This window comes from Elgaria multicarinata, chromosome 1, assembly GCF_023053635.1.
Source record: "Elgaria multicarinata webbii isolate HBS135686 ecotype San Diego chromosome 1, rElgMul1.1.pri, whole genome shotgun sequence".
Classification (NCBI taxonomy): Eukaryota; Metazoa; Chordata; class Lepidosauria; order Squamata; family Anguidae; genus Elgaria; species Elgaria multicarinata.
Window position 1 is genome coordinate 86,878,294 of NC_086171.1, and position 15,346 is coordinate 86,893,639.

The 15,346-nt window shown below is 45.4% G+C and overlaps 1 protein-coding gene across 1 annotated transcript in view; it reads right to left on the reverse strand.

The window, feature by feature from the left end:
- Window positions 1-1,763: 1,763 nt before the first annotated feature.
- Window positions 1,764-15,346, reverse strand: part of EPHA5 (EPH receptor A5) — a 362,633-nt gene continuing 349,050 nt past the window's right edge. The window contains exon 17 of the mRNA XM_063131415.1: window positions 1,764-2,018. Within this exon, the coding sequence (XP_062987485.1) occupies window positions 1,913-2,018 (106 nt within the window). The 3' untranslated portion in view covers window positions 1,764-1,912. The remainder of the gene's footprint in view (window positions 2,019-15,346) is intronic.

Genomic DNA, 15,346 nt, shown 5'->3' on the forward strand with positions numbered 1-15,346 from the left:
TGCATGGCCTCATCCCATGCCTCTGTCATCAGATTGAAAACCTCAAGGGAAGGGTCACCAGTACCATAGCTACTTTTCATGAGAGCATCATCCCAGCAACTTTGTTTTTGCAAAACCACATCCAGCCACTGAATGAGTCTTGCAACAACACCTGCGATTGGGATATCCATGAAAATGGATCATAACACAAGCTTGCTTCCAGATGATCTCATGAAACCCAAGACTACGGGGCCTGGCTGTATTACAACTCATGGCATTGATTTATGCAAATAAATGGAGCATCAGGAAGTAATGCACAACACGTCTGAATGCATAACCAGCCAAAAATGACTTCAGAAAGCATACTGCAATCCAGAAATTGTTATATCAGGACAAGCCCCAAGCACATAAAGCAGAAGGCCCCCTACTTAAGGTTTTATACTGTATTCTTGATCATTTTCTTCATTCTAGCTCAGCCCAAGTGATCATGGTGGATGAGAATAAGTTTCAGGAGGCAAAACGAAATGCAAAGGAAAAGCATTTTTTTAAAAAAATTGCAATTGATTATGGCCTTATGAAGTTGCTGCATTTTCCAGGCCTATTTGAAATCAAGGAAATTTCCATTTCTGGGCAAGAGGACTTCTTCCAGAAGCAAGGGTGGGGGTTGGCCTGACCAGTATTCACTTAAAACAAAATTTAAAGATGCAAATAATCCTTCTCCCTACCACAGCATTCCAAATGTTTCTGGTATCACTGAAGCTGTGTGTAATCTGTGCTTAAAAATGGTGTGCCAAGAAATACATAATTCAGCGGCCTGTATAAATGATGCACATTTGCATATTTTCGTACAATAGATTCTACTTTCAGGTGAGGCAAGAACTTATGCAGGGCACGGTGCAGACATACACACAATGGTAACCTCTGGGAAACGTTGTGCAGCTACCTCTTCCAGCTCCCAAGAATTCAGAAATAATTGCCCAGACTCTTTCAAGCATAGGTCTACAACAGAAACTCACTCACCCCACACCCCAAACACCCACAATTGAAACAGAGATTCCTCAGGAAGCTGAATTCTGGACCCAATACCAAATATTGTGCTCCTGTAAAATATGCCTGTGTTATAACCAAGCAGAGTAAAAACACAAGCAGCTAGGTAGCGTGAAAAAGATTATCTCCCATACCTGGCTGTGCAATAAACTGGACATTATTATCTACATACATTGGCTTGACCATGTGTTAATCTCCCAGCTATAAAAAGAAATTCATTAGGAAAAGGGAGAAGAAAAACACACCCTGTATTGCATTGGACATTGATCAAGAGATATTTGTACAGTGATTTCTAGGGCTCAATTGCTGTGTAACAGCATCATCCTTTAAAATGTACAAAACAAGAAATCTCCGCCAAGAAATAGTCTAATATTGCTCTTCAATAGTCTTCCATCGATGCTTAAGACCCGAAGCAAACTTCAGTAAACTGTAGCTTTCATTTAGCCCACAAATGGCTGGAAAATGTTTCAATTCAAGTAAGTCCTTGGAAGTATTAACATGGGCTGCTGTTCTCAGGTTTGTTTGTTTGTTTAAAGGTGCAATATATATGTATTTAGATATATACCCCATGTACAGACAAGGTGTGCTGGGAAGGTTTTTGTTGTTGAGGCAGAAGAAATTGGTTAACCACATATGTGCCATAGACCCATTTCTACTGTTTATGCACATTGAATTGACTTCATAATGAAGTCACAGGAAGGTAGGTTCTAACACGGATTATAAATTATGTGGCCGAGGCCAGTGTCCTTCTGTTGTGTTATAGAAACCACTGAATTTCACGTGTGTTTTTTTTTCTGGTGTTAAAATAAGTTTCAGCGCTATGTTTACAAAGTGCAAGGTCAATCACTTGAAGAAGTGACAGTTTAAAAAAGAATAATTTAAGACGTTACAATGGCACCATCCCATTTACCAGCTGGACCTTCATTTCTTGAAGGCTGTTCATTATCTTCTTCTGGTGCCCAACAAGTGTGACTCCAAGACGCCTCAAATCCCTGCGTGAAGAAAGCACACGTTGATTCCAAAAGGTTGACTCACCAGGAAGATGGCTGCAGTAGATCACCCATGTACCTTAAAAATCATTTTTTAAAAACTTCCAGCGCTCTCCAGCCACACCATTTTAAAGCACTTCACCATAAATGTTACTTGGATGGAAAATCCTCTTTTCCCCTTCCAACAGACTCTGCTTTCCCCATCCCAATTGAGCTGGCAGGGTAGGAGACTTCCATCTACATTTATCTCTGTGTTGGAAGGAGGGCAATGGTGAAACCGAGGTTCTAGATGGCAGGGAAGAGCAGAAGGTCTTGAAAACGTGTGAGTGGGACCTGCTGCATCCAATGGAGCATGCACCTTTTTTGTGAGCTTTCAGGAAGAGGACTACCAAAGTCCATTCTGCCCAAAAGAATGCTCCTTGCTGCAAAAATCGTAAGTGTGCTGCTTATGCAATTATTATTAGATACTCGCCTTCCCCAGTGCTGAGTTCTTGCTTTTCAGACACTTCATTGTGTTGTTGTGTTTTTGGAACCTAAAACTTTTTGGAACACAGAAAGCTGCCTTATATCAGGTCGGACTATTTGTCTGTCTAGTTCAGTATTGTCTACTGTGGCCATAGCTAGACCGAAGGTTTATCCCAGGATCATCCCGGGTTCGTCCCTGCCTGAGCGCTGGATGCCCTGTGTGGCACTTAGATGAACAGGTTTGACCCCAGGACAATCCTGGGATAAACCTTAGGTCTAGCTACGGCCTGTGACTTTCAGTGGCTCGCCAAGGTCTCAAACGCCTTTGAAACGGGCTTCACAGATTCTGTGGTTTGGGTGGTCCAAGGACCTTTGTGAACGCAAACATGCAATTGATGAGTAACGCAAGTGAACTACACCAAGAGGGCTAACCCATCTGAAATGTCAGAGGAGCTTCATGTGCCCTTTGAAATGCCAGAAAGTAAGACCAAATCTCACTGATCAGGCTGCTTCTGAAAAGGGTTTGCGAGAGGTGGTGGGTTCTCCTTCGCTGGAGGTGTTTAAGCAGAAGCTGGATGGCCATCTGCCATGGCTGCGCCCTGCGGTGCAGAGCGTCCATGAATGAGGGGATTGGATTAGATCACACAGCAGCACCCATGGGCACCCACCAGGACCCTGCTCGTCCCCATTGCCACTGCTGCCTCCTGCCATGCTCAGCAGTAAGGAAGCAGTCAGTCAGCCAGTCAAGAGACTTATCTCCCAATCTGCTGCTTCCTTGCTGCTGAGGTGAGCACAGTGGGAGGCAGTAGCAGCAGTAGAAGATGAATGGGATGAATCAACAGGGTTGAGAAGGGAGGTGGGGTGACAGGCATAGGAAAGGAGAGGCTGTGGAGGACACCCTCAGTGGGAAGGAGAGGGAAGAACGTAGGGCAAGAAAAGTGGAAACCCTGGAGAAGGGAGGGCAAGAAAAGGTCTCCATGTTGCTGAAAGATGTGAATTGTGCCCATGGGCCCGAATAAAAGAGACACATAAGACTACAGGCCCCAAAAGGTTGCCTTACCCTGAACTAGATGATCTCCAACGTCCCTTCAGCTCTATGATTTATTTAAAAATAATAATACAACTAATTCATAAAATCTGAACAACCTCTCATTGATGCCTCCACTGAGTTCTGAGAATTGCTCTGTCAACAAGGCTTTAGTGAAGCTGTTTATGATTAGTGACAAACCATGGGTTGTTCTGGCACTGAGCACCAGGCTAGAATGGATTCCTCCATGCTTCCTGAGACATCTTGGGAAACCTTTGCCCTGGCTCTAGTCTATTATTATTATTATTATTATTATTATTATTATTATTATTATTACATTTTTATACTGCCCATCAGTCGAAGCTCTCTGGACAGTGTACAACTAAAAACCATAAAATACAAGTATAAATTAAACATTTAAAATTAAAAAGACAATACAAAACCAGCTACATTAAAAACCAGGGAACGCCTGTGTAAAAAGGTATGTCTTTAGGAGGTATGTCTTCATGATAGATATCCTCTCAATTCTCTTTTTATCAAATCATATATTGTCTCTTCCTCTGCAGAGACGGAGCAACACAAATTGCTGCATGTTGAGTGTCAAAGGAATGTCAGCCACAAGAGACTCTAACGTACATATACGAGACTGCTTTATTTGATGAGAGCTCCTCAGTGGTTTTCTAATAACAACAATAACAACAACAACAACAACAACAATTAATGTTTTCCTTTTAGGACCAGCCTCTGACCAGGCCTATGAGGACTCTGTATTTATTATCTATTTGTAATCTAATGGAGTTAAAGAATACAGCCAAGAAAAGCTATATTCTTTAACTCCTATAGATTATAAATACGTTTGTATTATTTTCTCCAATTTTACATAAACAATTTTGAAATGTTTACTCTTTGCAAATTGTATTCCAGTTCCATAGGTTAGCAGGAAGGACAGGTGGCGTCACAAATCATGGAAGTCTTGATCTTTGGTAGCTGTATCCTTAAGCTCCTAGCTAAGGTGGAAAGCTACATGGTAGCACTTTAGACTGTAGGTGGAGGCTCTCATGATTGAAAGCTCAAAACCACCACCAACAACAACGCCCCTTATCTACATAGAAAACTAGATGTCAGAGAGAAGAATGTTGGCCTAGCTTTCTTCCTAAGACATCATAATAAACTAGAGCTTTATGTGGAGGGAATGTACAGCAAAACATTAAGTCATGGACTCCCACCACAGTCTGAAGTGGTATAATCCAGGTTCCTGCTTCAGCTGCTGTTTGCCATGACTTGGCTTTATTCAGCCAATCCCCTGAGATTTCACCAAAGACTGCGCTTAGACTGTCAAGTATACCCATGTGCTATAAACATCTAGAATCTTGCTTTAAAAAAACAAAAGCTGAAAAATTAAGGAAGGTAAATTTTGCACCCACTACGGCATTGCATGCTTTTCCTGCGCTGCTGCTGAACAGGGTTGCTACATGGCCTGGTTTTGCCCAGCTTCTGACTATGCTCCCATTGTGGGCCAAGTCAGACATTACTTTAAATTAGGGGTGTGCACGGACCCCCCGCTCCGCCCTGCAGGCCGATCCGAAAATTTTGGATCGGCCCGCTCCGTGCTGCTCCGCCCATACTCCGCTCCTCTTCGCTGCGGAGCTCCGGCTCTGAATTGGAGCTCCGCAGTGGAGGGGAGTGGCACTAGGTAAGGCCGGGAGAGGAGGGCCTTACCTGCCTCCGTCTGCGGTCCGTCGGCTTCTTCAATTGAGCCCATGGTTCAACCAGGAAGTCTGGGCCGCAAGTGTGGCCTAGACTTCCTGGTTGAACCGCGGGCTCAATTGAAGAAGCCAACGGACCGCAGATGGACGCAGGTAAGGGAGAGGGGGGGTTTACCGGGCCCTGCCGCTGTCGCCGCATGGGCGACAGCGACAGCGGCAGGGCCCGGTAAACCCCACTTATCTTTCTGGCGGAGCTCCAGATCGAGGCGAAGGATCCGCCTTCACCTCGATCCTCTTCGCCACGCTCCGCCGGCCCCCCAATCCTCTTCGCCTCCACCTTAAGGGCAGGCGAAGCCCTTCGCTCCGCTTCTAATTCGCCGGTCCGATTAGAAGCGGAGCACATCCCTACTTTAAATGTGTATCCAGCAGCTACGACTTTTTCTTTTATAATTACTCTAGAGCAGGCATAGAGGTCCTGATCTGGAAAAGGTCCCAGGTGTGGGGAGATTAGGTACCTTAAGATTCGGATCAGGCACTTTGCACCTACTCTAAACATACAAATAAGATGTAGCTGCTAGACCCACATTTAAAGTGATGTCTCTTTTGGCACACTCTCCCATAAATATAACACACATACTAAACCCGTGTCTGCATTCCATTATTGCATCCAATGAGCTGCCTGGTTCCTTTTCAAGCCTCCCCACTGGGAAAGATGACAACTGCTCATGGAAAACAGTGGAGGAATCCAGGATTATATTGTACCTGTAATTGGGAAGCCCCCTCCAAAAAAAATTCTCCCTCCATATGATACTTTTTGGAATACCTATATTCCCATTCTAGAGCTAGAGAGTGACTTACAGAAGGCAGGAAAGGGACCTCTCGTGCAAGCACTGAGTCATTACTGACTCTTGGAGGGACGCCAGCTTTCGCTGATGTTTTCTTGGCAGGCCTTGTAGCGGGGTGGTTTGCCGTTGCCTTCCCCGGCCGTGATTGCCTTTCCCCCAGCTCACTGGGTACTCATTTTACCGACCTTGGGAGGATGGAAGGCTGAGTCGACCCGAGCCGGCTGCCTGAAACTAGCTTCCGCTGGGATCGAACTCAGGCCGTGGGGAGAGTTTCGGCTGCAGAAACTGCTGCTTTACTGCTCTGCACCACATGAGTCTTACAGAAGCTTCTCAAAATAAAATTACATTCCTATCTAGCATAGGAATAAAAATTACACGTTGCTGTCCATATGGAACAAGGCTGATTCTGGCAGCATTTCCTGCCCCAGCATCATGTTAGGCAAACCTCGGAGGCAACGGAGTAGGTCTGAGCAGCTGGAACTCACAGGCTGGGAGGCAGCTGTGCATTGCTTATTTTAGCCCTGCTGCATACTCCATTGTAAAGATTTCAAATGCCCCGGATTTCCAGCCAAAAATCCCTTATTCAATCCGCCACTCGATTGCAGCAAAAGTCAGGTCTTTTAAATTCAGGCCCTTACACACATGTGGCAACTGCATGACCATGTTTGGTGTTCTAGAGGCTTGCATGCAGATACATGGTCCTCGCAGGGGGAGGGTGGAATGGAAGAAACACGGTACATACCAGGTTGAGGAATGCAGGGCATAAGTTATCTTGAGTACAGCTTGCAAGGCAAGACATGCAGGCACAGATCAATCTCCCTTGGTGTGGCCCAGGGATGGGTAAATGTTGGGAGATGGAGATCAACAGCGACCAACAGCTTCAGCCATTCTTGGGACTGCTGCCCAAAAACTTGAGGTTGGATTATTGCGCCCGCAAAAAGGTTGCAGCTGGTGGAACAGGACCTCCACATCTCTCCACCTCCCTGCAGCCCTGTGCATGCCTTCCTAATCTGCTTTGGAGGGTTGGGGGACCCTCTGGAGGAGATCTAGAAGGCACGCAGGGGTGTGTGTGAAAGCAGGAAGAGAGGATGTGGAAATCCCATTCTGCCAGCAATCGCTGTTCCACGGGCGCACTGACAAAGTTGGCGCTAACTCCTGGGGCATGGAGATGGCATTAGAATCTGAGGCTGGCTGGCTCATGCCGTGCACCCTGAGACCCCTTAAGTGTGTCGGGGGGGGGAGGCTCTTTTTTGTGTGAGGGAGCAGGGAACCCACCTCCTCTCAATTACTATGGATCCTGCTTCATGTCCCAATGCCAGGTGTAAAAGAAACACAGGAACTGTTGTGAAGTAGGACTCCATTCCCGTAGGGGAAACCAAACGGAGGAGGTACTGAGGAGATCATTACGGGGAAGGCAACCCGCCCCGCCCCCAACCTTTGTAGCCAATTGTGACCTGATATAACATTTCTTCCCAACCCTATCATCCAGTGATACACAGCCGTGTGCAAAGTAATGATAATAATGATAACATAAAGAGGTGAGATTAAGCGAGAACAGGAGTGAGTGGGCTGGCACGCTGAGAAGGCAATGGCCAGGTCTGTAGAGGTCCACTCAGTCGCCAGCTTCGCTCCTTCCTCATGCTGCACCCTAACTGGCAGAGGGCAGGTGGCGGCAGCAGAATATATCAAGGCAAGGCTAAGCCCTGTTCTTGTTAGTCAGCTGCATTGCATTCAGAGCTCCTTCCATCCTGCCCCCTCCCCAGAGGAAGCAGTGATCCAGCCTTCCACTTTTAAATCTGTAAACAACGAAGAAAATAATTACAGTCCCAACACAAAAGAAGACCCAAATTAGGAATCATAGAATAGCAGAGTTGGAAGGGGACTATAAGGCCATCGAGTCCAACCCCCTGCTCAATGCAGGAATCCAGTACAGGAACTGCAGATATTCCTGTTTCCCCGCCCCCTGCCAGCTACCTTTTTTTTTTTTTTGTGGGGCAGGGTGTATTCTTCTGCCCTAATCCAGATAAACTAAAACCCTGGATTTCTCCATTGATTTTTATGATGTCACTTCCACCCTAGGATGCTCAGAGCACCTGAGCAAAAGGTTCCAGGTTCAGTTCTCAGCATCTCCAGGTATGTCTCGGACAGACTCCTGTCTCAAAGCCTGGAGAGCCACTCTCAGTCCGTGTAGACCAGGAGTGGGGACCTTGTTGTCCTTCTGATGTTTTGGCCTATGACTCCTATAAACCAAACCCTAACCAGTGTACCCAATTGTGAGGGCTCATAGGAGTTGGAGGTCAAAACATCTGGAGGGCCACAAGTTACCCTTGATGTAGACAGTACTAATATAGCTGGACCACATGGTCTGTTAGAAGGCAGCTTCCTACATTCCAGGAGAAACCAAAAATCACAACCATAGGGAACCCAGAAGACGTCTGTGAGTCAATTGCAAGTGTATGCACAGATTGACCGATAAGAATAAAAATACAGTGTTTGTGAACTGCCTCATTGTCAAGCACAGCTGCACTTTGCTGAAGGGAAGCAGCACTGAGGTCATGTGTACTACGCACATTGAATACATCCAAGCTGCAGTGAAGTGAGAGATGAAGGCCACAGCTAGACCTAAGGCTTATCCTGGGATCACCCAGGGTTCGCCCCTGCCTGAGCACTGGATCCCCTGTGTGTCACCTAGATGAACAGGTTTGACCCCTGGACGATCCAGGGATAAACCTTAGGTCTAGCTATGGCCGAAGACAGGACCTTTCCATCAGCTCTGCTGAAAGACCAGCTTCATCGGGGCTTCCCTCCCTCACACTCCATCAGGCTGCAGCACGAAGAGATGGGAGACAGGGGCCTTCCATCAGCTCTGCTGAAACGCCAGCTCCATTGGACTCCTCCTCTCCAAGTCCAGCCGGTCATGATAAGAGCTACTATTTAACGTGAAACTGTGTTTGCTTTCCTACCCCCTGTTCTCTCCTCATCTCTCTTTCATTTGATGTCATGTATTTTAGATAGCCTGTTTTTTATTGATGGTGTGTAAGCCACTCTTGCAAACTTTTTGGCTGAAGAGCAGAGTAGAACTGCTTTGAATACATATAGTGAGGAATATAATACGGAATTTCTATGCATAAGAAAAGAAGGCTAAAAGACACTGAAGCTAGACTTTACTAGATTCAAACATTTCTTATAATATACGTGTAATAAATTTGCAAGTATATTTAAATATTTATTTAGCCATTAAGGGTTACATGCCACTGTGAAAAAGCCTGACAGCCTGTTTCCTTGCTTCAAAGCAGCACTGGAAAGGGGTAAAGCTGGAGTAGAAAAATAGCTGTGGTGGGGGTCCCTGACCCTCCCTCAACCCACCACTTAACCACAATTTTTACACCATTTCCTGAATGTTCCAGTGTTATCTCAAGGATCATCACATTGCAATAGACGCTGGCTGAGTCAAATAGCTTGCCTAAAACCAGCTGCAGCATTCACGACAGAAATGACTCTTGAACCTATCCACACGTTATCAAGGTTCATGGATACCAACAATCCTCTTCTGAAGTCCATGGAAGGGACTCTTGGATGTGCACAGAACAGCGCTCTAAATCTTACTTCAGCTGACAAGGACATTATTTTTCTTCATCAAGGCTAAACTCTACAACCACCTTTCCCAACCTGTTGCCCCCCAAACAGGTTGGACTTCCAACTCTCAGCAGTTCCAGCAAATGACAAAGGGGCTTCCTAAACGAGGGTTTAGCCCGGTGCGAGGCCCGGGCTCCCTGCTGTGCATGCAGATGACGCACAGGGGATCCTGGGGTCAGGCCAGGCTAAACCCTCCCTTGACCCGGGATAACTGGATCCACTTGGGGCCCAGTTTTTCCGCAGCCCCGGGCTGAGCCCGGAGCTGCGGAAAGTCTAGCTGGTTCCGCAGCACTTCCCGGCTGCTCGCTTACTCGCGAGTAGCCGGGAGAAGCCACGCACTGGGTACAGCGCTCCATAGGAGTGCTGTGCCCATCAGGCCAGGGGCAAGGGAATCGCGGGGGGGGGGAGAGTGATGAGGACCAGGGGGGAAAGAGTGGACCTGGCAGGAAAGATGGGGGGGGGGAGAGCGGAGCCAGGGTGGGGAGATCGTGGCGGGGGTGGTGGTGGAGGGGGCATTGGACATGGCGGGCGAGGGGACAAGCGGGCGAGTGAGTGGGCGAGCGCGTGGTTGAGTTAGTGAGTGAGTGGGGGGGTTGAGCGAGCGGGTGAGCGAGGGGTCGAGCAAGGGGTTGAGAAGGAGGCAAGTGGGGGGGCATCAGACATTGTGGGGGGGACATCGGGGCAGGGGAGCGGGGAACCCTTTACTTTTTAAAAAAGCCACTTACCTTTTCGTTGGTGTGCTCCTGTGCACATGGCCCCTTTAACTGTTTTTAAAAAATGCAGGACGCGAGGGGGCTTTCCTTTCCCCGTTGCGTGTGACGTCTGGATAGGCGCAACGGGCCCGTGCGAATTGTAGCATGGGCTCGCTGCGCCTGAAGGCTGGATTTAAAGGTAGGTCTAGCAAGGCCCCAAGAATCCTGGGAGTTGAAGTCAAACCTGACACCATCAGGTTGGGAAAGGTTACTCTACAAAATGAGGGAGGGCTTTTATTTATTATTTATTTTTATTTTTATTATTCCAACTGTTGGTTCGAAGACTTGATGGAAGAACGAGGAACACCATCCCCCCAACTGCTAGTTGCTGAGGAATTCAGTAGATATGGAACCATGTACTGATGGAGCAACAGAAATCAAGGCTGCAGCAGCTACATCACTCCCCAACAAGCTTCGCCGTTGTCAGAGAAAAAATCGTGACCAAAATGTAAGTATTCCTCTGATACTTGCTCATTTTTGAGCCAATCACCAGGAATAGAAAGTGGATAGGGCATTTTAACTATTCAGTGTGCTCAATTTCCGTAACTAGCCATCTGCATGATATGCACATCCGAGGACTTCTCAACAGCAACCCTAATCCTGAAATTCTAACTTCCTGAAATCATTATGGCTGTTCATCAAGTGAGGTACGGTTTTGCTGGTTGTGCCTCTTTTGATTCCCAAGGGATTTCTGCATAAAAAATGTTCATCTGCTCTTGTTGTTTATCCCCTTCCTAAAAGCAGCATGGCATCGAAGTACTTCTCGAAATAATTACCATGTCACAGAATGAAAAAATGAGGAATAAAAAGCAAGAGCCGATGAATTCTTGATTTTCTTTTTTCTCATTGAGCGAGGGTTTGTTTGTTTTATTACAAATAAACATTTATTTTAAAGCAAAACCAAAAAAACAATTACAATATAACACAATAGACACACACACACAGAGATATATTTACAAATATTCAGAGCTGTCCACCAGATGACAAGCAACAAGGTGTCCTGAGATTCAGTGAGTACATATCTTTCAAAAGGGAGATGAGAAGAAGTCCACCTTTAGTTGTTAGCCATTAAAGTCCAGCCACGTGTACGACTACAGAGGCCAGTCTCATGAGCTAGCTATTCTTGAAGTTGTTCTGGCAAAGTTATCCTTGCTGAGTAAAGGAAGAGCTCCAGAGACACTCAATGCCACCCGAGATTGTCCACATGTTTAGAAAATAGTTGTTCTCTCTCTCTGTCTCCTGTGGTAACAGTCTGATAATCCAGACGGACGCATAGGTGGGTATACAAGGGTATCCATCTCCTTTGCTAGAATTAGAACTACACGGCAAAATGAATGCTGGAACAGGTCAGGCCTTTTTGCTGATGTAGCCTGAACAGAGCACAGGACTTGGGGCAATAGCTACAGGAGTGTCTTATTTATTTATTTATGTAATGTGCTACTTGTTCAAAAGGCAGCACTGTTGAGACTGTGCATTTGAGCAGGGCCATGCTGGAAGGATTCTGACTAGACTATGGAAAAGAAGCCACCAAGATTTTCAAATTGTTTCAGGTGACTCAGGTTGTGAGTGGACAGCTCAAAACAACTCCCAAAGGCCCCGCTTCCTAAAAGACACAAAGCGAGGCCCTTTGAAGGAGTCTTCAGTTGGGCACTCAGATTTAGAGGCACCCCAAACCATCCCATACTTAAAAATCTTGGTCTGGGTGACATAATTTTGGACTTGCTCACTCACCTTTCTAGCACATAGCAAACACATAGGTCTGCTTTTGACAGAGGCTTTCTCTCCACCCCACCCCTTTTATTTGTAGGACTAGTTTCCTCTTCTTTTAGGTCATTTCCAAGCGATTTCTTGGGTGGCCTGAAATTTCAGGATATGAGACCTAGGAATCAGGAGAACCGGCCCATGATTTTTTTCATCCCTCAAACTGAAGTAATAAAACTCAGTTTGAAATTCATGGGCTCCTGGTGTTCAATTCTGCTTTTCATAGGATCCCCCCAAGTCCCAGCTCTGGAACAGAATGAACAATCATCCCCATTGAACAGATCACAACACGTTCAAATCCAAAACCTTTTCCATTTCTCTCTCCTCCAAACGAACTCTTAACCATAGTCTGGTTTTCCAGAAAAACTTGGAAGTCTCCCATGGTTTTAAGTGTAGAGCAGGAATATAGAACTTCTTTCAGCCCAAGGGTTGAATATCATTTTAGAGAAACTTTCAAGGAGCTGCACTCCAATGGTGGGCAAAAGAGACATGGCAAAAAATAAATAAATAAAAGCCACCAGCATATTGTAGCTTAAAGCTCCTTCTGCCAGTAGCTAAGCCTTAGAAGGGACATTTCAATGTTCTTGAATGGGGGTGGGGGGAACCACACCAAAGCCAGGAGACCACCCAACAATAGGTAGTGGTGGGGAAAGGGGTGGGGCCAGGAGTAGGGGGCGTGGCTGTCTGGAGAAACCTTGAGAGCCGGATTGGGTACCCCAGGTGGGCTGGGTCAGATCTCCCCACCTGGGCTTTCAACTGATACAAATTTAAGGACTCTGAAGATGTGAAAGTGATTTATACCACTGGAGGTTCTGGAGCAAAGTTCTTAACGGTGCAGCTGTTTTCCTGAAGCTACCACCAAAATGCCACCCCAAAGCGAAATCTGGGAGGGTGCTCACATTTTACGAAGCATCTGAGGAATTTTAAGGGAGGCCAAACTTTTATTAAGATGTGACCTTCTCCCCAGAATGCATCTTTTCTACTTGAACATGGCATCATCGTCTGGCTTCAGCCAGCCATGTCAAATGAAACAAGAACTAATTTACAGCAGTCTTTGTATTTTCTCTGGGCACATGTGTGAAAACATGTGGTTTAGGGTATATAATGCACTAAAAACTAGTATACAGGTACGGCAATACAGGATTTTAATTCATCAGCCTGTTGTAATTTATGACAAGAGCAAATGATCAACTCAAACAAGGCAATGCAAGTTCATAGCAAAACGTAAACAAGTTGTCTAGAAATCCCACCTTTCACATGTAAAGATCTACAACTCCATGCAACCCATAGCCAGTTTATACATTACGTAGAAACCGGGACAAAAAAAGATTCATGATTGGTTTGTGATTGGTTTTTGCTTCCGTTTTAACGCCTGAAAAGACATTGAGAATTTTGCCCACAATAAAAGCTGGTTTTAAAACTTGGATACAAAAAAAAAAAAATTATAGGTGGAGGTTCCCGTTCCAGCTGATGATTTTTTAAAAGGGTGACATGTTATGACTTCTGAGGGAGAAAAATAAAAAATTAAGATTCTGATGGAGATGATAAACCAGATGGCAAAGGCGGGGCGAGGGGGTGTCAGAGGTACTCCTTTTAAGTTAAATAGAGAAAGGGGAGTTAGTTTACTATACTTGTTTAACATATTACTGAAGTCAACAAATTATTATGTTAGATTTTTATATTTGTCCACATTTACTCTAGGTAGTGATGTCATAGGGTGCTTTCAGATGAAGGGCTCCTATCTCTAACAATGATGAGACGTTTTGCATTACTTCTGTCATTTTATCCTCAACAGTTTTTCTGCGGCAATGAAAAAGATGAAAGCTGATGTGGGAAAACACGGGGAAACTACAACTGAAGACATCATCCTCTAAGGCCACCTCAAAAGTTCCATGAAGGCAGGACAATCCCAGATACGCTTTTAAAATTCTGTTGACTGAATTTTGACTGCTTTTTTATCCTGGCTGTATTTTAATTTCCGTACTTTTATACAAGCAAAATAATAATACTGAGATTAATAAATCGACTCACAAAGTACCTGAGCTCAAATGGTAAACTATGTGTGCAGCACATTAATACTATAAATAGCTAGGTTTGCCTGCAATTAAGATTAAAGCAGAGCCTCAATCACTTCCTTATTGCCACTTGCAGGGAAGACTATCTATGTGAAACACGTGACCTATTCATGACTGATGTTGTTGTGACTACCTTTAATTCAGGGACTTTTTATTCCTGAATATAAACATGTATAGTGTAAATGGAGTCTAAGATCCTTAGAGGTCATCTGAGGTTTACCGATCTCACAGATAATGAGATGCTGAACTCCCAGTTAATGCATTACCAACAGCAAAAGATGAAACAACCACCACACTTCTTGCTTCTCTGTATGCAGGCAACGTACAAACTGGTTCTCAAGATTCTCTGGACTTCCTCATATTAAGTACAACAACAGCAACAACCTGCCACATAGGCTGAAAGGCAGCTAAAATGCCTAGGTAAAATTTTCTCCTGAAATAACCAGGCCCCCAATCAACACAGCATAGGAACTGGGTTACAAGTAGGGCGGAGGGGAGGCTTTCCAATATTTCAGGAACTGTCAAAAGATTGGGACAAAATCTACCAGGAAGTTCTTTTGTGCAAGTTCCACTAGTATGAATATGATTACACCCTTGTTCGGCGTTCGCTGTTTTAACTTCCAAGAGGATGGCTATGCCCAACACAGACTGAGACCTGGTTTACTCATGCAGCAGAATGAGGTGGTAAAGCAGACTATGCCGTTTGAGAGTGCAGGTGGTGGAGTTCAGTGCCGACAGCAGCATTTATCGTCTTGCAAGGAATCAACTAGATCAGAAACTAACAAGCTTGTGGCCTGAAAGACTAACAGAAGTATTTGGGCATAAGCTTTCGTGGACACTATCCATCAGATGCATGGAGAGCTAACTTCAAATGGGCAGATCTATATACACATGCTCGTGGGGGTGGGAATTGTAAATAGCGAAGTCAGGGGGGAACTGGAATGCAAAAAGCAGGCTGGGTAACCTTTCTCTGAAGTGTGCTAATTTTCTACCTGAGGGAGGTTTGGGGAAAGCTTAAACATGACCCTCTACCTGCAGTCTAAAGTAGGACCACCTCAGCATTC